This window comes from Hoplias malabaricus, chromosome 8 (assembly GCF_029633855.1).
Source record: "Hoplias malabaricus isolate fHopMal1 chromosome 8, fHopMal1.hap1, whole genome shotgun sequence".
Taxonomy (NCBI): domain Eukaryota; kingdom Metazoa; phylum Chordata; class Actinopteri; order Characiformes; family Erythrinidae; genus Hoplias; species Hoplias malabaricus.
The window spans coordinates 24,648,385-24,674,240 of NC_089807.1; the positions used below are offsets into that span (position 1 = coordinate 24,648,385).

Below are 25,856 nucleotides of genomic sequence, written 5' to 3' on the forward strand. Positions count from 1 at the left end.
TCTGCCGAATCTTCAAGGTCCAAACTGAGCACAGGCTCCTCCCTTGAGGCGGGATTTACAGAAACCTTAAAGGAAGCCGCCAGTCAGATGAGAGTCAGAGAAAGAGTAAAGGTTTCAGTCAGAGGCAGAGAAAGAAACAAGTACAGTAGAGAGTTGAGTGGAGAACGGAATCAACAACAGCTAAGCTTCAACAAAGAGAATGACTCACACGATGACCTACCCATTTCTGACCGTGCCAAGGCCAAAAAGGATAATGGGTGAATTAGTTAGAGGAGCTTTTGGAAGATGTGATGGTATGTAGACCACAGGGCCCAAACCCAAAATCAAGGCTCCCTTTCCCCACATATAACGACTAACATTTCCACCTAAAATCTTAGGGCCCAGTGGTTAGGTAGGAACAGAATTGTGGCATCATATACAGTGTTAAAGCAAAATTGACTGGGACATCACCAACATTTTAGTGTAGTCCTGGCTCTAATATAGACAACTACATTTGACCACACTCATGTATGGTGAAGGGGGAATTGTTGTAAATAATTATTCCTTTTTCTGTCATTATTGACTTTAGTTACAATGATCCTTCTGATTGTCTCCCCCTCATTTGTATTGAAATGGACCTTTAAGACCCTTTGAAATGTATGATATTTTGGGGTCCTGTACTTTCCTAAGTCTTTTGATGATAAATGTTCACACCAACATCTGCTTTGCAGGGCTATAAGCTTCTTTCCTGACCACATGTGGTGAGCAAAGGACAAATAGCTTCCAAACCTGAGTACTTAAGGTTCTTACCTAAAACTGGGACCTTAAACTTGCTTAGAAAGAGACATGTGCACACCCAATAAACTTCATTTCATCCTGACTTTGAGTATCCTCTCCTATTTTCAAGAAATAACATCTTCCAAAGGTCAACATCCTGATGTCATGTTGATGCAAAATACCAACATTAAGTTGTAAAATATGAGGTGACCAAGGTAAGGTGACCAAAACCCAGCGCTTGGTAAATGTTATGTCAGCTTCACGTGCCAAACTAACATCAATCCACCAACCAATATGTGCTTTTGGACAGTGGGAGGAAACTGGAGTACGTGGAGAAAACACATGGAGACACTGGGAAAAAAACTCACAAACCGTCATGAGCACAGAGCTCAAACTCACAACCGCAGGACTGTGGAGCTGTGTTACTGAGACATATATCGGTTGCATCTGTGCCACCCCAATTTGCAATGTTAAGAAACCAAAATCCATTGTGTTCCAAACATCATTCCAATGCCAATTTAACATTCATTCATTCATTCATTGTCTGTAACATCTTATCCAGTTCAGGGTTGTGGTGGATCCAAAGCCTACTTGAAATCACTGGGCACAGGGTGGGATCACACCCTGGAGGGGGCTCCATTCCTTTGCTATTTACACATCTGAGTTAGACCCCAGCTTGATATTTGTGGACCTGCCTGTGAAGATGTTGGGTGTATAATAACTGGCAGAGGTACAGTCACTGCAGAGTATGTTTTTCTTTTTGTTTTATTGGGTAATTTTTACCAAAACAAAGAGAAAAGGGAAAAAAAAACATCAAAAGAAAACACAAATTCTTTGAGCTAACTTGAGTGCAGCCTCTCCTCAAGCTGGCCCACTCCAACTCAACTTTCCTCCTCACACCCCATGCTTAAATACCTTCACCTCATTAACCCTACCTGGGATATACCATCCATGAAGGTACGGTAGGCCAGGAACATGCAGTTCCTAAAGAAACAAAAATCACTTTTCATCACTTTAAAATAACACCAAGCACCCAAATACAACACATTATTCATATTATAGAACTGAGAAATTAAAACATGCACAATGTAAATACCACCGTCATGTTAGAGATAAATTACACCCCTCCTTCTAAAACAGACATCTTCCACACCGGAAACTCCAATAAAGGGCCATTAAGAGCAGCGCGCGTGTTCTAACCCGGTCCCTAATAATGGATGTGGAAGTGGGAAACGCCGGCATCAGTGTGGGTGCAAGATTTAACAGCGGTATTTTACTACATGTTACCATCGTTTAAATGGAGCATGTGGTAGTGGGTACCTCACTAGCCACACATCCACCTATCAACATACAGAAAACTGCATTATGAAAACAAATGGCCACACGCTGAACGGACACCCGATGTTAATGAAAACCCCGATTCATATAGCATGGCGAAAACTGAAGCGACCCCGAGACCAATGCACCCCGTGAGGAACAATTTGAGTTTTAGCAGGCACTTACCCAGATATTATTAAACAAATTGACATTTATATATGAAACGTGTGTGTGTAAATAGTGTTTCATCTCTCACAAGCATATGTCCAGGCTCATGGGGCTGTGAGCCTGTGAGAGGGGTTTATTCACCCCTTTCACACTGCCCCTGATAGCATGAAGACAACGGACCACAGTTGGTCCACTGAGAGCACTTTTCCATTCACAGTGCAATTTACAGACTTTCCTTCATTACCTTCTCTTGATATTCTTTGTAAATTAGTTTAGTATATATATATACATACATACATACACATAAGAATAATTATTATATATGAGGCCTAATCATATAGTAATATCTGTATTAGTTTGATTTCCTGAATAAAAGACTGAATTTCAATTCAGTTTGAGGCGATTAAAAACTAATTGAATGTTGTCCAGAGAAGAATAATCTGGGCGGTCCCATGATGAACCTGATGGACATGATGGAGCAGTGGCCTACAATCAGTGGAGTACTAAACTTTTTTAGCCAGTGGACCAATATATGCTTGCTGTCTGGTGCCAGATGTGTTCACTATCTGATTGTCTGTCTAGTACCTCAACAGGATATCTGTTTATGTGCAAGATATGCTCACTATATGAATGTTTGTCTAGGTCCTCTGTTGGACATGCAAAACATGACTAGGACACACAAACAGACCAATCACATTAGTAAGTTCATACAATTAAAATAGGATTCCAGATTTAGTGGTGTCATACCTAGACCTAAAGAGTTTAAAGGGTTTGGCTTATAAGGCAAAGGTTGTTGATATCTATGAGTCTGGCAAGAGATATGAACACATTACAAAATTATTGTAAAGTAATCATTCCACTGTATACAAAAACATCAGCAGGTAGTGTAGATTTCAAATGATTCCCAAGTCTCCAAGAACAGCAAAAATTAAAATGAATTTATATAAATGGGATTATAAAGTTACTTAGAACGTGACATGCCAGATGATGGTAACAACAACAAATTCCAGAGAATGCCATGCCTGGCCCACACCCTCCAGCTCACCCTGAAAGATGCCATGAAGCACCCAAATGCTGATTTGCTCATATCAAGAGCAAGAAAGCTGGTACATTTTGTGAGGAAATCATCAGTGGCAAATGAAACAATGATCAAAATGTGTGGCAAAACTCTGGTCTGAGACTTTAGTCTTTAGCACAGGCTGAAACAGCTCTTTTGATATGGTGAGAAGACTTTTGGAGATCAGAACTGAACTGAACCAATTACTTGAGGAGTTGAGCATGGACACACTTTTCACAAGCAATTGGGCTAAGCTGGAAAACCTGGTCAAGCTGCTTGATCACTTTGCCATTCATACAGACCAGCTTCAGGGTGACAGCTAGTCACTCTTATATTTAGTGCTATGCCTGCTCAAACTTGAAGCAAACCTTCTGACAAATACTGCTGCTGGGAAGCAGTTAGCTCAAATGCTGCTGAAGTCCTTGCGAGAACTTTTTTTTGCTGTCATTCTTAACCCTAATTCCCCACAGTTTGATGTTACACCAGCCAGCTTATTGGATCCAAGTGTTTCACTGATTCTTCAAATATCAGACCCTTATATAACCCTTCTATGGTTTCTCAGGATAATTTCATTGCCACTCAAAATGCAGCAGACTCCACTCCTACTGAACTTCCAGAAATACTGCTTTATTGTATCTTGTATGGAGGTCAATGTGTCATTGATATATCAGCCTGATGGAACAGGCAGTTTGTTGACTGAAATGAAGAAGTATATATTGCGTCAAACAGAGTGTCTTTAATGAGACACAACTGCAGAGATCAAGAGAGGAATTCAATCCAAAACTAGCCCCTGTGTCCCAAGCTTACAAGCCTTTGTGGAGCACACCTTCTCTGTTTATTTTTGTTTACAGTGTTGGGCAGAATGTCCAAAACGTTCATTTTATTAACTTTCTGATTATATACAATATGCGAGGTTCAGTATTGTTAGTTCTACTGCACTGATATGTCAAAAAGCTGCACCTGCATCTAGTGCTGGGCAGTCAGTTTCTTAATTTATTTTTGAGTTTGTTATTTTGGTCAAAAATTAATCAAACCTGTTGAGTTTATTTGTTTTTCTCAGATTTGTCTCATGAATAGTTTTATATTATTATGTTCATGTGTGTCTTTGGTCTAGACACATTTTGCACTTAAGGCTGTTATCTTGTGGACTGTTAAAGTTTTTGTGGACAGTTAGTTGTTCAACAGTAATTGAATACATTGTTTTATGTTGAGTTTGTATTAAACAATAATTACTCTGACCTTTTTGAATCTTACACCTGACAAAATAACCCAACATGCGAAAAAACTAAAACTAAGCATTCAATGCAAAAACTTGCAAACCCACTGAAAAAAAAGAATTAAATCTAACTGAATTAAAAGGGGAAAAGTCACAACTAAATAAAACAAATCTCTAATGAAAAATCCAAAACTATAATAAACTTGTCCCCCACAAATCTGCATACTGCACAAACAGATCAACTGAGGATGCAAATTATACTGATCTTTACTCTGCCCTCACCCATCTGGACAACTACTGTATGTATGAACACATATGTATGTATGCTGTTCCTTAACTTCAGCTCCACTTTTCACATAATCGTCCCCACCAGGCTAGTCACCAACTCAGTGACTCAGTGATTCATGTTAGGGATCACCGGCTCTATTTTGCGGTGGAAAAGCGACAAGCTTAAACGTGCTGAGCCAAGCCATCAAGTTGTATAGATCCCGAACCATACAGTGGAAAAGTGCCACAAGTGTGTTCTGAGAAACCATGGGGAAATACACAACTTGGTCAAACAAAGAAAAGGCACAAATCCAAGTGCAGAGCCTCCTCAGTATCTAAAACGTATAAACCCACGAAATCAATTCAAATAAACCTATAAACAAATAAATAGAGCTTCAGCACTCCATGCACAAATCATTCCCATTTGCTCACACATGTGCCAAACAGAGCTATTCTGTTATTCAATCAATTAAAATGTGGAAAAAATGGATATACTAGTTTTCTTAGGACAGGGACGATATGAAGAATCTCATTTGAAAACGAAGCCCAGGATTACACTCTACCCTCTTTGGGAGGCTGATCCTGTGTGCTGTATTTGCTAAATCCACCTAAGAAAACTGTCATAAATTCTAAAACTGTCCTAAAGACCCCCTATGTGAGGATATTAACAAATGGTATATTTGATGCTGATGCTGCACTAGCTAATAGCTGCTTACTATTATTGGAAACATTAACTCAGACTAACTGTGCTTCAGCCTGGTTGGGAAGATGATAAAAGAAAACACGGATGCTATGTAAGAGTTGTGATATGCATCAATGATCATGTTTGCTTTTTTATTTTTATAATGGTTTAAATGTAAGAATCCTGAAATTAATTAAGCCTGGTGACCTGCAGAAAGCCGCTGGGATTGTTCTCTTTGATGACCTCCAGACAGTACTCCATCAACCCTGTTGTCTGTCTTAACTTCACTGTGCAGTGAGATATCTGATCACGCACAACCTGGCAAAGAGAAACAGAGAATAAAATAAAGACTGATAGAGATAACAACAGAATAAGAGATTCAGGTGTCTAACCAACCTTTGTTCTAATTTCCCTGTCTAGTTCTGTCTCAGTCTTGTGTGGTTCATTGTTTATGTTAGCCATGTTTTTGTCTTGTGTTCAATTTATCACACCCCTGTCACATATATATATATATGTGTGTGTGTGTGTTAAATTTATTCAACAGTTTCTGATGCATCAATTTCATGAAAACTAAAACAACTAAAACATGTATATAGAGAATGGGTTGGGCATGGTTCAGGTGCTCCATAGTAACCCCAAACCAGGCGAGAGAGAGAGAAAAATTTATAGCGTTTCTCACTATAAGCCTGGAGAGGTAGTCAAGACCAGTGTGAATATCCGTCATAGCAGCAGCTGTGTGTATGGGTGAGAGAGGGAGGGGGAGGGTCAGGATTTGTCATGTGCCTGTATGTGTTTGTCAGAGACAGGGAGATGGCAGGAGAGGGGTGAGTGTGGTGTGCAGGCATTTATATGTGTGTGTGTGTGTGTGTGTGTGTGTGTGCAACACCTAGTGTTCAAGCTATGAATATTCTTTGGGGAACAACAAGGATTGGGAACAATTCCAGCTGTGCCACCATTTTAGGTTTCTAGTTTATATTATTCTGTGTTTTCTTGTAAATATTGTGTTGTGTTCCTTTCCTGTTCCTACCTAGATCCTTGCTTATCCTTTTTATTAAATTAAGCCTCTCTGCACTTACCCTGACTGACATAAAGAAAAATTGAGGAACATTAAGTGAAGAAGAGGGAAAAGAGGGAGGAATCATTAGAAAATGGTTGAATACAATAAATGATTCTCGCCAGTTATATAAATCTTTGTTTCAAAGTAAAAGTTTGAACAACAGAATCTCCCTGCCATCAGTGCTACTGTGGCAGAGTTGCTAAGCAACAGCACAAGGGCTCTAAACATCTCAATGGAAAAAACTGCTTCTTTGAGAAACCTGTTTTTTGGGTTCAGAAATACCTGTTTTAATTATCCATGTTTGGTAAGCATGCATGTAATATATTTTGCGAATTCAAGTTTCAAATAGACATAGGCAGCAAATCTACTGTGTTTGTGTGTATTTGTGTATGTATTCTCTCACTAAACATTTCTGGACATTTTGGTAACTATAGCAACATGTCTCTGGCTCCATGTAGACCAGAGGAGGGAACAGACTTGAATAGATTATTGCTACAGAGCAATGACCATTGGAGCAAGGTGTTAATTTACCCAGTACAGAGGAAAGGGCATATAGTGGTGTGTTAGTGTGTGACTCAAGCAGACCAAGAAATAGTGCTGGGAATAGTCCCCCAACCCAGTTTATCCAGCCAGCAGCCTCCTGCAGTGTCCAATGACACTGTAATTATAAAGTCAGAGACAGTACCTCTGTTATTGTACATTCTGGGTTGGTCATCATTTACCCCAGAAGTAAATATTAAGTGGAATGTGGTCTATGTCCGGACCCACTTTGTGGAATTACAAAGCGCTCTTGTATTGACAGTGAAGCTGAGAGTATGAAGAGTGAGTGTAGATAAAAGGAGATGCTTATAATGTTACAGCTGATATGTTTATGCACTTACCTTGAGTTTGTGCTCGTGCTCTTTGTTAACTCTAGTCAGTAGTTGAGATTTTCTGCAATTCAAAGCTTCAATCAGTGCATCACACTGAGCCACCAAGCATGCTTCAAATTCAACTCCATTCTCCTAAAACACCCCCCACGAACATGCGCGCACACACAGACACACACACACACACAGACACACACACACACATTAAGAGTGTTAGATATCAACTTAAGTCTAGACTTAAGACAGGCAATGTTATGGAGCTAAATATTTTGGAATTAAATATTTTGAATATTTTAATTATTCATTCATTATCTGTAACTGCTTAACCAGTTCAGGTTCTCGGTTTGTCCAGAGCCTACCTGGAATCATTGGGCACAAGGCAGGAACACACCCTGGAGGGGGCACCAGTCCTTCACAGCACAACACACACATATTCACTCACACACTAAAACCTACGGACACTTTTGAGTCGCCAATTCATATTTGAATTATTCATAGCCTACCTGGAATCATTGGGCGCAAGGCAGGCATACACCCTGGAGGGGGTGCCAGTCCTTCACAGGTCAACATACACACACACACACATTCACACCTACAAACACTTTTGAGTCATCAATTCAAATTTGAATTATTCATTCATTCATTCATTCATTCATTCATTATCTGTAACCACTTATCCGATTCAGGGTCGCAGTGGGTCCAGAGTCTACCTGGAATCATTGGGCGCAAGGCAGGCATACACCCTGGAGGGGGTGCCAGTCCTTCACAGGGCAACACACACACACATTCACACCTACAGACACTTTTGAGTCACCAATTCATATTTGAATTATATCTATCTAAATATTATTGATTTCAATTATGTTTACCTGAACTGTTTGAATAATTTTTGAAACTTAATAAACATAGAACTTGTGAGGTGTTAATAATAATCAGATTTTTTAAAAATTCGGATTTAATATATTTAGATTCTTAAATTCAAATATTCATTCAAACCTCAAAAATACGAATCAAAAATCAAAAGGTCAAAATTTTTCAGGAAGAGTAAACTTCCATAGAGGGATGGAACTGCAGTTTTTGACCGGACAAATCGGACAGCCTTCTTAACCAGTTCCTCTGCACAGCATCACTGATTAACTGTAACTTTACAACAAAAGAGGCAACATCTCCAGATTATTAAAGCCACCACACCAGAAAGCAATGGGTTTGCTTAGTTTTCAAAAGAAATGGCTGGACATTCATTACTTACAGCACTGTATTTACAACCAGATATTTATACAGAAATGTAAATATTTGACACTTCTTTATTAAGTATATGTTCATTCATTGTCTGAAACCGCTTATCCAATTCAGGGTCGCGGTGGGTCCAGAGCCTACCCGGAATCACTGGGTGCAAGGCGGGAACACACCCTGGAGGGGGTGCTAGTCCTTCACAGGGCAACACACACTCAGACCTACTGACATTTTTGAGTTGCCACTCCAGCTACTAATGTGTGTTTTTGGACCATGAGGGGAAACCAGAGCACCCGGAGGAAACCCCTGCAGAGACGGGACAACACACCAAACTTCTCACACTACCTGTTGCACCACTGTGCCCAGTAGTGTGTGTGGCATCTATGTGCCTGAATGACCTCTCTACAACGCCTGTGCATGCATCCTGCTACCTGGGTTGTTGCCCTCCTACAGCCCCCTTCACATCTTCTGGTATCTCCCCCATCCTCTGGACACTGCTGACAGACACAGCAAACCTTCTTGCCACAGCTCACTACCTGAGCAACTTCTGTGGGTTGTAGACACCACCTCATGCTACCTCTAGGGGTGAGGCCACTGACAAAATGCAAAAGTGACCAAAACATCAGTCAGTAAGGATGTAAACAGAGAAATGGTCTGTGGTCATCACTTGCAGAACCGCTCCTTTATAGGTGTTGTCTTTTATAGGTGTGGGCGAATTACCTGTCATTTCTACCTGTTGTCTGTTGCATTAGCACAACAGCAGGTGAAATTGATTCACAATTAGTGTTGTTTCCTAACTAGACAGGTTGATTTCACAGAAGTGTGACCGACTTGGAGTTGCATTGTGTTGTTTAAGTGTTCCCTTTATTTTTTTGAGCAGTGATAAATATCAGTTTGTACTAAAATGACATACAAGCAACTCATGTTATATGACAAATCTTTTGTAGTCATGACAGGAACTGATCAGATTTAAGGACCCCTTCAAGGGTTTGTTCTTGCTGTGACCACTGTCTGGATCTGAACTAATCTGAACAGGATAAGCAGTTTCAGACAATGAATGAATGAATGAATACATATTAAAAATATATATATATTCAAATACTCATGTAGGTGATTTATTTTCATAAAATGATTACACATATGAGAAAATGAGAAAGCACTTTTCATGTTTTCACTCATGTCAAACACACTGAATTATGTGACGGTGACCAGAATGGTGAGATTTGCAGTAGGTCTGGTGAAAAGTTAGAAAAGTTTCTGAGTGTGGTGAAATTCCCCTGAATTTGCTACACAACAGGCACAAATACTGCCTTGGTCATTTGCCTCTTTCTGCACTAATGCACATGTTTGCTAGTACAGATCACGCTTGTAAAGGCTGAAACAGGGTGGTGAACTGCTGGAGAGGAGTTCTTCAAATGGCTTTGGAATGTGTATGTCTATTTCCCCTGTTGGATAGATGAATACAGATTAAAGAGGTGGAGACGGTGTGGAGGTGCAAGTGAGTTGGTCACACAGAAATGATGTGAGTTTGCAGTGTGTATATATATATATGGTTGAGGGGAGGAGTTCAGGCATGGTCCTACGCCCAAAATTGTTATTTCATAATTTTTTATATATACTAAAGATTGCTTGTTGGCAGGATGGCTGATCAACTCACCATCCACCAGGCCCTTACAATAGATTACTATTAAAGGTCTTGTGTATGTCAGTGGTATGGTACCTGTATGTGTTGCACCATGCTTTTGAGCTGAACGAGGAACTCTTTGGCTTCAGAGGCTCGTTCAGTCAGAATGCTAAGTGCCTGAGAAAGCTGCCCCTGGAGAAAGACAGAGAGGTTTGATAAATACATTTGCTTTTATGCAAGGAAAAAAAAAATCTGAATTTCGTTCCTTCATCTGGATTTGTAGTCTTAGTTTGAATTGTGTCAGTTTACATTTTAATAGTCTCACTCACTGAATTTATTTTTTTATGTCTAAAAAAATTAACACACAGAGATAGCAGAGATACAAGTAGCATCTGGCAAGTACACATGTAGTCTCAAGTCTTTGAGCTTGAGTCTAAGACAGGTCTCAAAGCTTTAAATTACAAGTCTATGTCAAGTCTGAAGTTTTCATTACAAGTCAATGTCGAATTTCAATTCTCTTATAGAGAGTTATAGGCCATAACACTACATTGCTATTTCTTATGAGTTTAAAGCATGTACTCTACTGTAATTTATTACCATAAACTACAGTATAAAACTGATCAGTTCTATTTCAATGCAATGTGTAGAAACAATGTTTTTTTTAATTAACAAGTGCATTTTGCAATATTTGAGCTATATTTTCTTCTGCGTTAGAGGATACACATTGTTTCTGTTGAGTATCAGTTATGACTAATTATTTACTGAGTGTGCAGGCCAGTGTTGACCACAGTCTGGGTCTGGACACAGACGCTGTCTTATCTGGAGCTGGAACTGTAATTAATAAACTATTAAGAGTTGTTTAATTTTGAACAGAGAGTTTAAGTGGTGTGACTCTGTATTTCTGGTTATTGCGGTTCAGGTGTAGCAGTCCAGAAAACTACTAATCGCATTAGTTTCTACATATTAGGGTAATCAGCATTATGATGAGTGCTATGACTCGAATGAGTGACACACAGAGGACAGGGCTCCAGACACCACTGACCTGGGGCAGATAACAATAGCCCAAGGGACATGATAAAAGCTCTTTTGGGACCTTTTCAGGATGACAGTGTTGTGTAAAACCAGAAATTTTAATAAGGGAATGATTATCAGTTGAAATATTCGTATAATGCTGAACATGGATTCTCATTATCAACATCATCATCATCTTTTCCGCTTGTCCATTTCAGGGTCGTGGTGGCAACAGGGTGAGCAAAAAGCCACATATCTCTGTCCCACGCAACTTCCACCAGTTCCTTCTGGAGGATCCCCAGCTGTTTCCAGGCCAGCTGGGAGATATAATACCTCCTGCATGTCCTGGGCCTACCCCATGGGCTCCTTCCAGTTGGATGTGCCTGTTGTACCTCCAGTGGGAGGCATCCTTATCAGATGCCCGAACCACCTCAACCCTCTCAACTCTTCCTGGATCGGGGCCTTGTAGTCATGGAAGGGCTTGTGTTGTCTAATGAGTGTCAGGGCTATGTCGTCAGGAGCTGTTAGCTCTTATGGCGAACAGGTCTGGACAGAAGATCCAGACAAACACAATCCAAAATGCATCCCTATGAGTACAACATTTAAAACTAAGAGTACCCTGCCTGGGAGAGAGTTACCGGGACCTACCCCTGGACAAGGGGAGGTGTCTAACGGCGAGCGCCTGGTGGCAGTGTAGCCCACGTGACCTGGCCGGGCTCAGCCCGAAAAGGCAACATGGGAGGATCATATGGGCTCACCACCTACAAGATCTAGATTAGGGGTATAGTGAAATGCCCATTGGGCACAGAGCTTGGGCAAAAGGGCCCCTGGCGTCATGAAGCTTGGCAACATGGATTCTATTTACAGATTCCATCCTTTAGCAATAAGAACCAATCAGATTGCTGGTTATGCAATGAAACTTAGTAAAGTCAACTGCAACTACAAAACAAAGCATTAGGCACTTTATTTACATATGATTTTTTTTTTCAAAATCATTGTGTCATGGCTGGGAAGGACAGACAAGGGAGGCAGACATATATGCAAGGAATTTATTAACAAAAACAGAAGCAAAACCAACAGAGAAAACAAACACGGGCAAGACAGACTGTATAAAGACAGGACTAAACTGAACACAAAAAAACAAGGACAGACAGGAAACAGCTGTGAACCGGGGTAGACACATTTACACAGAAAGACAGAAAAACACACATTTACACAAACACAAGAACCAAATATAGCCGCAAGCGGCAATGGCATGGTCCTAACACGAATGGGCCCAATGGCAAAAATGGCACTATGAGCCAACAATGAGGCCTTAGGAAGCATGGGCCTGTTTGGCCAAACAAGTGAAAATTGGGTGTAAGGTATTGTTATAGATGTTGTTGTAATGTATAGCAAAAGACATGGTATGACTGATGAGAACTGTTTTCAATTATGATCAATATTTATGTTCATATGTTATGACTTTTCACTTGTGCAGATAAATAGGATCTCAATAATGTAGATTCAAAAAGCAATATATAGTCTTAGAGTGCCACCTGCTGGTGAAAGTATTTACTATTGTCCTCAAGGACTACTGAAAGTCATTCACATTTAGACTTTTTAATAGCCTACTGCACTTTGAACACGGGGAGAACACACCAACTCCTCACAGACAGTCACCCGGAGTGGGAATTGAACCCACAACCTCCTGGCCCCTGGAGCTGTGTGACTGCGACACTACCTGTTGCGCCACCGTGCCGCCCGGATCTCAATAATGTAGATGATAAAAGCAATATATGGTCTTAGAGTGCCACCTGCTGGTGAAAGTATTTACTATTGTCCTCAAGGGCTCCTGAAAGTCATTCACATTTAGACATTTTAATAGCCTACTGCACTTTGAATATTTCACTCACATGAACATATATGGTATCAGAGGAATCCTAAGGACCTGAACTTTAATTATTGATAATAAAATGCGGAACATTCATCACTATGTGGCTTACAGGCCCCTCCCAATTACAGAAATCCAGCATGAACACAGAAACTGCACATAACATGTAATTGTCTAATTGTAGCTCTCCCTTTTGATGGATTTGTGTCATATTTTACAGGCTCCTTCAGGGTAAGACTCTACATATGTATGTAAATTGTGGTCTTGATTGGGCTTCATTTGATTGGGTTACAGCTGAAAGAATGTAAAAACTCAGCACGCTTCGACTAATCGATTTATTGTTTCAACAGTGTGTCCAAATGTTGTAGTTTTTTGGATAATTATTTACCTACAGACTCTGCAGATTCCAACAAAGTCAATTGTTTTGGAATAGAGCCAAATTCCACGGACTAGTTCGAAAAAGTTCAATTTTGAACAACTGGTTATTGAGAAAAAACGATGCATTTTTTCACAACACTTGCAATTACAAAGTTGTTAGGCCCTCTGCAGAGTATACAAAACTGCAAACTGCGTGTCGATACGCTTAATTTTTGCTTAAATATATCACATTTTCTTGATATAGCGCCACCTAGTGGCTATCGTTACGTAATTTTTTATGCACTTAGGAAGTGCCCCCAGGAACATACCAGTCAAGTCTCATGATGATTAGACTTTGTTAAGGTAGTCAAACAGCTGCTGAAATCTAATTGGCCGATGACAATCACAATTTTGCCCGAATCGCGTTGTCCTTAATTTTCCACTTATAGCTTTGCCCATAGAAGCAGCATGCCAAAGGACGGTTCAAACAGCCTTGCGGATGCTGAGACATAAACTTGTAGCATTTACAGCGCCCCCTATAGGTATATTGGCTCCTTCTTTGACATGATACCTCAAAATTATATCAGGAAGTGGAATATGAAATTTTAACACATTTGAGTAGAGTATGAAATTGTTATGAATTTTTAAGTAAAACATACAAAACGCCGAAGAGGTTCATTTGCATATGGCGGCCATCTTGAATCGAAATTCTAACATTTTTTGGATAATTATTGACCTCCTACCTCCTTTGAACATTTTGGCACCATGCTTAAGGGAAATGGACTAAAATCCCCGGACTAGTTTGCAAAAGTAGATTTTGCAAATTATGAATTTTATCACTAATTTCTAGTGGGCGGAGCAGAAATTTGATTTACCCGTTTTTGATACATCAAGGATCAAGGAATCAGAGAAAAAAAGAATTTTGCTTCTACACCCCACGGTTTACGAGATATGGACCTAAACGCATTTGGCTTTGCTATAGCGCCACCATGAGGCCAAGGAGTGTAATTTTTATTGGCTGAGTCATTTAACGGGTTCCCTATTAGTCTGCCAAGTGTGGTGTTTCTAGGCCTTACAGTTTATGCTCCACGTTGCATTTTAGCCGAGAAAAAGAATAATAAATATAGCCGCAAGCGGCAATTAACGGGGTTCTCGCTTAACAGGCCTGTTTGGAAGCAATAGGCCTACATCGCTGCCATGCTACCTTTAAAAGCATTTCTATAAGTAGAATCTTAAATTTGAACCCATTTGAGCAAAGTATGGAGTTAGAGATGTTCAAGTAAAACCTGTGATAAGCTGAAGAGGTTCATTTGCCATCATGAATCAAAATGTCAATTCATTCTATAATTACCTAGGGTCAGACTCATGTGAACGTTTTGGCACCAAGCTCAAGGGACTTGGTGAAAAATTCATAGACTTATTGACAAAAGTATGTTTTGCAAATTATGCAAATTAGCTCAAAATCTAAGTGGGCTGAGCTTTATGATCCAACAGCAAATTATTTGGCTTAAGCCAAGGAATAAGGGACAAAAAGATTTCATCTCTAGGCCTTACGGTGTAGGAGATATAGACCTCAATGCTTTTCCCTTTGCTATAGCGCCACCATCTGGCCAAAGAATGTCATTTTCCTTGGCTGAGTCATTTTACACCTGCTGGACCTTGCTGCCAAGGGAGGTGTTTCTGGGCCTTATGGTCTTTGCTCCACATTGCATTTTGCATAATGTCTCAGAGCCGCTGTAGTTCAACAGCACAATGTATAGTCTTAGACTGCCATCTGCTGGTGAGAAATGACTACTTTCCCATATTTTTAGATCAGCCATGAAAGCACATACAGAAAGATTTAAGCATGTACTCCTATGTGGATATTTACCTAACATGGGCATGTACGGTATCAGCTGAATCCTAAGGATCTGAACTTTAACAAAAAATTGTTGCACTTTTATTACTATGTAGCTTACAGGCCACTCCCAATAACACAGATCTAGCATGTATTCCTCAAGTCAAATATAAGCTATATGTGTACACTAATATACACCTATAACTCAAAAATGCTTTCCCCAAAAATTTTAAAACGTCACATACTTGATCAGACTGAGGACCAGATGTCATAATTAAGTTGGGGTGCCACTGCAATCCTAGATGGCGCTATAACATAAAAAAGCCCATTTAATCAGTTTTTGTCCAATTGTAGCGCCCCCTTTTGGTAAATTTTGATCATATTGTACATACGTCTTCAGGACAAGACCATACATACTTCTGTCACGTTTGGTCTTGATTAGACTTAATTTGTTTGAGTTATAGCTAAAAGAATGTTTAAAGCTCCCCACACTTCAATTAATTGTTTTATTACAACAAAAGTTTGTCCAAATGTTTTTCTTTTTTTGATAATTATTTACCTACAGACTCTGCAGATTCCAACAAGGTCAACTGTTTGTGAATATCGCAAAATTCCACGGACTAGTTCGAAAAGCTTCAATTTTGAACATTTGGAAACTGAGAAAAAGCAAAGCATTTTTTGACAACACTTGCAATTACAAAGTTGTTAGGCCCTCTGCAGAGTATAAAAAGAAGCAAACTGCGTGTCAATATGCTTAATTTTCACAGAGATATATAATATTTTCTTGATATAGCGCCCCCTAGTGGCTATCGTTATGACAATTTTTCTGCTCTTAGGGAGGCCTCCCAGGGACATACCAGTCAAATCCCATGATGATTGGACCTTGTTAAGGTTGTCAAACAGCTGATGACAGCTGATTGGTCGATGACAATCACAATTTTGCTCGAATCGAGTTGTCCTTAATTTTCCCTCTACAGCCTTGCCCATAGAAGCAGCATGCCAAGCGGCGGTCCGATCCGCCTTACGGATGCTGAGATATAAACTTGAAGCATTTACAGCGCCCCCTATATGAATATTGGCTTCTCCTTTGACAAGCTACCTCAGAATCATGTCTGAAAGTAGAATATGAAATGTAAACACATTTGAGTAAAGCATGAGTTTGTTATAGATTTTTAAGTAAAACATAAAATAAGCCGAAGAGGTTCATTTGCATATGGCGGCCATCTTGAATCGAAATTTCAACGTTTTTTTGATAATTATTAAACTACAGGCTCCTGCGAACATTTTGACACCAAGCTCAAGAAAATTGGACAAAAATCCACGGAGGAGTACACAAAAGTAGGTTTTGCAAATTATGCAAAATAGCAAAAAATCTAAGTAGGCGGAGCTTAGTGGTTGTATGTACCTTTTTGATTTGGCAGGACCCAAGGAATCAGGGAAAAAAAAGATTTCGTCTCTACGCCACACGGGGTGGAAAATCTTTTAATGAAAGCGTTTTCCTTCGCTGTAGCGCCCCCTTGAGGCCAATTGGGCTGATATTTTGCGCCTGAGTAGCGAGACCGACTACTACCTATTGACCAAGTCTCAAGTGTCTAGGCCTTACGGTTTGGGCTGTGCGATTCGTTTTATGGCAGAAAAAGAAAAAGAATAATAATAATAATAATAACAAATTAAAATCAGAACAAACACAATAGGGTTTCAAGCACTTCGTGCTCGAACCCCTAAATATAGCCGCAAGCGGCGATTTACGGCTTCCTCGCTTTGTAGGCAATAAATTTGCTTACTTTTGCCACTTTGAGATCATACACAACATTGCATACTCTCTGCTTACTTAAGAGATCCAAAATTTCTGATTTTGATCTGTCTGTGAGCCCCAAGCACCATTGCTAAGCATTATGAGATGGGTGGTGGATTATTCACAGTGCAACACTGCCATCTGGTGGTGGTGTGTTGTACTAGACCTTGTGGATCAAACCAAGCAGTGCTGTTGGAGCTTTACCCACATACATTTGAACATGAACTACAATCTGAATTATGACCCGATATGCACATATTTGGTATCAGCAGAATCACAAGAACCTGAACTTTAATAATTATTACAAATAAAGTGGAATTCCATTACTGCATGGCATCCAGATGCTGCTTAAAATAGGTCTGTAAGTTTCCATAAAAATATCACACATAAATACCTGTAACTCAAAAATGATTTTGCCAAATGTTATGAAACATTACAAGCTTCTTTCATATGTGCTCCAGAACAACTCATTACATTCTGTTGGTACTGCATCCTTAGGTGGCGCTATAACAAATTAAAAACTAATTTTTAAATATTTTTTCCAATTCTAGTGCCCCCTGTATGCGCATTTTAATCATAATTGATACACTTCTTCAGAGTAATACCATACACATGTGTACCCATTTTGGTTTGATTTGGGTGAAGTTTGAATGAGTTATAGCTAAAAGAGTGCATCGGGCTCCGCCCACTCATGTTTGTTGAGGTATTGCAGCAACAGCGTGTCCAAATCTAAAGGTTTTTTTGATAATTATGTACCTACAGGCAATACACTTTGCAATGAGACCAATTGTGTGTTGATAGGACCAAAACTCACGGACTAGTACGATAAATTCCATAATCACATACCTGACAATTGAAGAAAATCTATAATTTTTTTCTAAATAGTTGTAACTGCAATATTGTTAGACACTACGTAGAGTGTATTACGAAATTATTAACATGTCGATAGGTTAAATTTTCACTGAGATATTCCATATTTCATGTTTAAAAAATAAATTGCGCCCCCTTGTGGCTATCAACACGAAAATTTTTCTGCAAATACAAAGTGTGTCCATGAACATACCATGCAAATGCCATGATGATTGGGCATTGTTAAGCCTGTCAAAAAAATGATGAAATAAAATTGAACTTTGATTGGCTGTTGACATCGTTAAACGTGCCCGTATTCAGTCGTCCTTAATTTCCCATATGTAGGCTTGCTGACAGAACCAGCATGCCAAATGTCAACTTAATTGGCCTTGTAGATCCTGAGATATTAGCCAAAAGACATTGGTAGCTATAACAGCGCCCCCTATAATATTTCATGCAACAGCAAATGCGTGCTACCTCAGAACCATGTCTAGAAGCAACGTGTGAAAGGTCATCAGATTTGAGTTAAGCATGAAGGAGTTACAGATATTTGAGTAAAATTTGCAATTCACGGTACACATTCATTTGCATATGTCGGCCATCTTGTGTCGAAATGTCAGGATGTTTGTGATAATTATTGACCAGCTCACTCCTGTGAACGTTTTGACACCAAGGTCATGGGGATCAGACAAAAATCCAGGGACTAGTTCACGAAAATAGATTTTGCGAATTATGCTAATTAGCAAAAAATGTAAGTAGGCGGAGCTTAGTGGTTGTATCGACCTTTTTGATTCATCGGGACCCAAGAATCATGTAGAAACAAAAATTTCGTCTCTACGCCACACGGCGTGGAAAATCCTTTAATGAAAGCGTTTTCTTTCGCTGTAGCGCCCCCTTGAGGCCAATCAAGCTGATATTTTGCGCCTGAGTAGCGGGAGGGTTTACTAATTTTTGACCAAATATGAAGTCTGTAGGCCTTACGGTTTGGGCTGTGCGATCCGTTTTAAGGCAGAATTTTATTAGGAAGAATAATAATAATAAATATAGCCGCAAGCGGCGATTTACGGCTTCCTCGCTGTCCATGCAATGCATTTGCTTACTTTTGCCACTTTGAGATCATACACAACATTGCATACTCACTGCTGACTTAGGAGATCCAAAATTTCTGATTTTGATCTGTCTGTGAGCCTCAAGCACCATTGCTAAGCATTATGAGATGGGTGGTGGATTATTCACAGTGCAACACTGCCATCTGGTGGTGATGTTTTGTACTGGACCTTATAGATCAAACCAAGCAGTGCTGTTGGAGCTTTACCCACATACATTTGAACATGAACTACAATCTGAATTATGACCTGATATGCACATATCAGCAGAATCACAAGAACCTGAACCTTAATGATTATTAAAATAATGTGGAATTCCATTACTGCATGGCATCCAGATGCTACTAAAAGAGGTCTGTGACTTGCCTTAAAAATATCACACATGAACAGCTGTAACTAAAAAATGCTTTTGTCAATTGTTATGAAACGTCACAAGCTTCTTTCATATGTGCTCCAAAACAAATCATTACATTTTGTTAATAATAAGATAAGATAAGATAATCCTTGGATGATGGGCTCCCAGCCCTCTTCACTGCACAGTGTGTATCAGTCTGTCACTGCCTGAGAGACAGTGGGTAGCACCGACCTCAGTATAACCCATGCATCACTACTTACAACATATACACAATAAGTATGTATGTATATGCTATACAGGTACACATATACAGCTTGTGTATATATATATATATTCATATGTTACATCAATTTGTAAATGTTGGAAAAATATATATTTTAATTATTATTTTTATTATTAACTACTGTTGTCTCTTAGTAAAGCTATTAGAATCTGTGAGAGCGAATGAGAGAGAGAGAGAGAGAGAGAGAGAGAGAGAGAGAGAGAGATAAGAGGCAGAGAGCATGTCAGAAGGAATAGGAGGGAAGGGGGGAAGGGGGACTCTTCAATAATGCCTTTGAATACATTGCTGAGAATAACTCACATATGTTTGACCGCGAACTAGTCTGTGCTTAATGACTTAATATGGACATATGTGGTATCAGCAGAATCACAAGAACCTGAACTTTAATAATTATCAAAAAAAAGTTGAAATTTCATTACTGCGTGGCATCCAGGCTCTGCTTAGCACTGGTGTGTAACTTGCATTCTAAACATGACACATAAAGAGCTGTAAGTCAAAAATGCTTTTGCCAAATGTTATGAAAAAACACAAGCTTCTTTCATATGTGCTTCAGAACAGATCAATACATTTTGTTGGTACTGCATCCATAGGTGGCGCTATAACAAATTAAAAAACATATTTTTAAGTAGTTTTTCCAATTCTAGCGCCCCCTGTATGTGCATTTTGATCATAATTGATACACTTCTTCAGAGTCATACCATGCACATGTGTACCAATTTTGGTTTGATTTGAGTGAAGTTTGAATGAGTTATAGCTAAAAGAGTGCATTGGGCTCCGCCCACTTGTGTTCGTTGACGTATTGCAGCAACAGCGTGTCCAAATCTAAACATTTTTTTGATAATTATTTACCTACAGGCAATACACTTTGCAATGAGACCAATTGTGTGATGATAGGATCAAAACTCACGGACTAGTACGATAAATTCCATAATCACATACCTGACAATTGAAGAAAATCTATAATTTTTTTCTAAATAGTTGCAATTGCAATATTGTTAGACACTAGGTAGAGTATATTATGAAATTATTAACATGTCGATAGGTTAAATTTTCACTGAGATATTTCATATTTCATGTTTAAAAAATAAATTGCGCCCCCTTGTGGCTATCAACACGAAATTTTTTCTGCAAATACAAAGTGTGCCTATGAACATACCATGCAAATGCCATGTTGATTGGGCATTGTTAAGCCTGTCAAAAAAATGATGAAAAAAAATTGAAATTTGATTGGCTGTTGACATAGTTAAACGTGCCCGTATTGAGTCGTCCTTAATTTCCCATATGTAGGCTTGCTGACAGAACCAGCATGCCAAATGTCAACTTAATTGACCTTGTAGATCCTGAGATATTAGCCAAAAGACATTGTTAGCTATAACAGCGCCCCCTATAATATTTCATGCAACAGCAAATGCATGCTACCTCAGAATCATGTCTAGAAGCAACGTGTGAAAGGTCATCAGATTTGAGTTAAGCATGAAGGAGTTAGAGATGTTTGAGTAAAATTTGCAATTCACGGTACACATTCATTTGCATATGTCGGCCATCTTGTTTCGAAATGTCTGGATGTTTTTGATAATTATTGACCAGCTCACTCCTGTGAACGTTTTGACACCAAGGTCATGGGGATCAGACAAAAATCCAGGGACTAGTTCACAAAAATAAATTTTGCAAATTATGCTAATTAGCAAAAAATCTAAGTAGGCGGAGCTTAGTGGTTGTATCGACCTTTTTGATTCATCGGGACCCAAGGATCATGTAGAAACAAAAATTTCGTCTCTACGCCACACGGCGTGGAAAATCCTTTAATGAAAGCGTTTTCTTTCGCTGCAGCGCCCCCTTGAGGCCAATCAAGCTGATATTTTGCGCCTGAGTAGCGGGGGGGGGGTTTACTAATTTTTGACCAAATATGAAGTCTGTAGGCCTTACGGTTTGGGCTGTGCGATCCGTTTTAAGGCAGAATTTTATTAGGAAGAATAATAATAATAATAATAATAATAAAAATCTGAACAAAAACAATAGGCTTCCTTTGCACTTTGTGCTCGGAAGCCTAATGATAAATATAGCCGCAAGCGGCGATTTACGGCTTCCTCGCTGTCCATGCAATGCATTTGCTTACTTTTGCCACTTTGAGATCATACACAACATTGCATACTCACTGCTGACTTAGGAGATCCAAAATTTCTGATTTTGATCTGTCTGTGAGCCTCAAGCACCATTGCTAAGCATTATGAGATGGGTGGTGGATTATTCACAGTGCAACACTGCCATCTGGTGGTGATGTTTTGTACTGGACCTTATAGATCAAACCAAGCAGTGCTGTTGGAGCTTTACCCACATACATTTGAACATGAACTACAATCTGAATTATGACCTGATATGCACATATCAACAGAATCACAAGAACCTGAACCTTAATGATTATTAAAATAATGTGGAATTCCATTACTGCATGGCATCCAGATGCTACTAAAAGAGGTCTGTGACTTGCCTTAAAAATATCACACATGAACAGCTGTAACTAAAAAATGCTTTTGTCAATTGTTATGAAACGTCACAAGCTTCTTTCATATGTGCTCCAAAACAAATCATTACATTTTGTTAATAATAAGATAAGATAAGATAATCCTTGGATGATGGGCTCCCAGCCCTCTTCACTGCACAGTGTGTATCAGTCTGTCACTGCCTGAGAGACAGTGGGTAGCACCGACCTCAGTATAACCCATGCATCACTACTTACAACATATACACAATAAGTATGTATGTATATGCTATACAGGTACACATATACAGCTTGTGTATATATATATATATATATTCATATGTTACATCAATTTGTAAATGTTGGAAAAATATATATTTTAATTATTATTTTTATTATTAACTACTGTTGTCTCTTAGTAAAGCTATTAGAATCTGTGAGAGCGAATGAGAGAGAGAGAGAGAGAGAGAGAGAGAGAGAGAGAGAGAGAGAGAGAGAGAGAGAGAGAGATAAGAGGCAGAGAGCATGTCAGAAGGAATAGGAGGGAAGGGGGGAAGGGGGACTCTTCAATAATGCCTTTGAATACATTGCTGAGAATAACTCACATATGTTTGACCGCGAACTAGTCTGTGCTTAATGACTTAATATGGACATATGTGGTATCAGCAGAATCACAAGAACCTGAACTTTAATAATTATCAAAAAAAAGTTGAAATTTCATTACTGCGTGGCATCCAGGCTCTGCTTAGCACTGGTGTGTAACTTGCATTCTAAACATGACACATAAAGAGCTGTAAGTCAAAAATGCTTTTGCCAAATGTTATGAAAAAACACAAGCTTCTTTCATATGTGCTTCAGAACAGATCAATACATTTTGTTGGTACTGCATCCATAGGTGGCGCTATAACAAATTAAAAAACATATTTTTAAGTAGTTTTTCCAATTCTAGCGCCCCCTGTATGTGCATTTTGATCATAACTGATACACTTCTTCAGAGTCATACCATGCACATGTGTACCAATTTTGGTTTGATTTGGGTGAAGTTTGAATGAGTTATAGCTAAAAGAGTGCATCGGGCTCTGCCCACTCGTGTTTGTTGACGTATTGCAGCAACAGCTTGTCCAAATCTAAAAATGTTTTTGATAATTATTTACCTACAGGCAATACACTTTGCAATGAGACCAATTGTGTGATGATAGGATCAAAACTCACGGACTAGTACGATAAATTCCATAATCACATACCTGACAATTGAAGAAAATCTATAATTTTTTTCTAAATAGTTGCAATTGCAATATTGTTAGACACTAGGTAGAGTATATTATGAAATTATTAACATGTCGATAGGTTAAATTTTCACTGACATATTTCATATTTCATGTTTAAAAAATAAATTGCGCCCCCTTGTGGCTATCAACACGAAATTTTTTCTGCAAATACAAAGTGTGCCTATGAACATACCATGCAAATGCCATGTTGATTGGGCATTGTTAAGCCTGTCAAAAAAATGATGAAAAAAAATTGAAATTTGATTGGCTGTTGACATAGTTAAACGTGCCCGTATTGAGTCGTCCTTAATTTCCCATATGTAGGCTTGCTGACAGAACCAGCATGCCAAATGTCAACTTAATTGACCTTGTAGATCCTGAGATATTAGCCAAAAGACATTGTTAGCTATAACAGCGCCCCCTATAATATTTCATGCAACAGCAAATGCATGCTACCTCAGAATCATGTCTAGAAGCAACGTGTGAAAGGTCATCAGATTTGAGTTAAGCATGAAGGAGTTAGAGATGTTTGAGTAAAATTTGCAATTCACGGTACACATTCATTTGCATATGTCGGCCATCTTGTTTCGAAATGTCTGGATGTTTTTGATAATTATTGACCAGCTCACTCCTGTGAACGTTTTGACACCAAGGTCATGGGGATCAGACAAAAATCCAGGGACTAGTTCACAAAAATAAATTTTGCAAATTATGCTAATTAGCAAAAAATCTAAGTAGGCGGAGCTTAGTGGTTGTATCGACCTTTTTGATTCATCGGGACCCAAGGATCATGTAGAAACAAAAATTTCGTCTCTACGCCACACGGCGTGGAAAATCCTTTAATGAAAGCGTTTTCTTTCGCTGCAGCGCCCCCTTGAGGCCAATCAAGCTGATATTTTGCGCCTGAGTAGCGGGGGGGTTTACTAATTTTTGACCAAATATGAAGTCTGTAGGCCTTACGGTTTGGGCTGTGCGATCCGTTTTAAGGCAGAATTTTATTAGGAAGAATAATAATAATAATAATAATAATAATAATAAAAATCTGAACAAAAACAATAGGCTTCCTTTGCACTTTGTGCTCGGAAGCCTAATAATAATAATAATAATAATAATAATAATAAAAATCAGAACAAAAACAAAAGGCTTCTTTGCACTTCGTGCTCAGAAGCCTAATAATAAATATAGCCGCAAGCGGCAATTAACGGGGTTCTCGCTTAACAGGCCTGTTTGGAAGCAATAGGCCTACATCGCTGACATGCTACCTTTAAAAGCATTTCTATAAGTAGAATCTGAAATTTGAACCCATTTGAGCAAAGTATGAAGGAGTTAGAGATGTTCAAGTAAAACCTGTGATAAGCTGAAGAGGTTCATTTGCATATGGCGGCCATCTTGAATCAGAATGTCAACATTCGTTCTATAATTACCTAGGGTCAGACTCGTGAACGTTTTGGCACCAAGCTCAAGGGAATTGGTCAAAAATTCAAAGACTTATTGACAAAAGTATATTTTGCAAATTATGCAAATTAGCTCAAAATCTAAGTGGGCTGAGCTAAATGATCCAATAGCAAATTAGTTTGTCTAAAGTCAAGGAATAAGGGAAAAAAAAGATTTCATCTATAGGCCTTACGGTGTAGGAGATATAGACCGCAATGCTTTTCCCTTTGCTATAGCGCCACCATCTGGCCAAAGAGTGTCATTTTCCTTGGCTGAGTCATTTCACACCTGCTGGATGTTGCTGCCAAGGGAGGTGTTTCTGGGCCTTATGGTCTTTGCTCCACATTGCATTTTGCATAATGTCTCAGAGCCACTGTAGTTCAACAGCACAATGTATAGTTTTAGACTGCCATCTGCTGGTGAGAAATAACTACTTTCACATATATTTAGCTCTGCCATGAATGCACATATTTGCCCTGTGAAGGTCTGGCGTCCCCTCCAGGGTGTATTCCCGCCTTGCGCCCGATGATTCCAGGTAGGCTCTGGACCCCCCGCGACCCTAAGTTGGATAAGCGGTTACAGATAATGGATGGATGGATGGATGAATGCACATATAGAAACATTTGAGCGTGTACTCCTATGTGGATATTTACCTAACATGGACATATGTGGTATTAGCTGAATCCTAAGGATCCGAACTTTAATACTGATCAAAAAATTGTTGCCTTGCGCCCAATGATTCCAGGTAGGCTCTGGACCCACCGCGACCCTGAACTGGATAAGCGGTTACAGATAATGAATGAATGAAAAAATTGTTGCACTTTTATTACTATGTAGCTTACAGGCCCCTCACAATAAGAGAGATCTAGCATGTATTCCACAAGTCAAATATTTGCAATATGTGTACACTAATATACACCTATAACTCAAAAACACTTTCCCCAAAAATTTTAAAACTTCACA

The 25,856-nt window shown here is 39.1% G+C and overlaps 1 protein-coding gene across 5 annotated transcripts in view; it reads right to left on the reverse strand.

Moving 5' to 3' along the window:
* Window positions 1-25,856, reverse strand: part of trim9 (tripartite motif containing 9) — a 322,256-nt gene that overhangs the window by 195,649 nt on the left and 100,751 nt on the right. For 4 of the 5 annotated variants that reach the window (XM_066679691.1, XM_066679690.1, XM_066679689.1 and 1 more), the window contains exons 2-4: window positions 10,343-10,438; window positions 7,402-7,524; window positions 5,671-5,781 (exon numbers count right to left, since the gene is read on the reverse strand). The exons of the other annotated variant lie outside the window; for it this stretch is intronic. In XM_066679691.1, coding sequence (XP_066535788.1) covers window positions 5,671-5,781; window positions 7,402-7,524; window positions 10,343-10,438 — 330 coding nt within the window. The remainder of the gene's footprint in view (window positions 1-5,670; window positions 5,782-7,401; window positions 7,525-10,342; window positions 10,439-25,856) is intronic. 5 annotated transcript variants of the gene reach the window in all.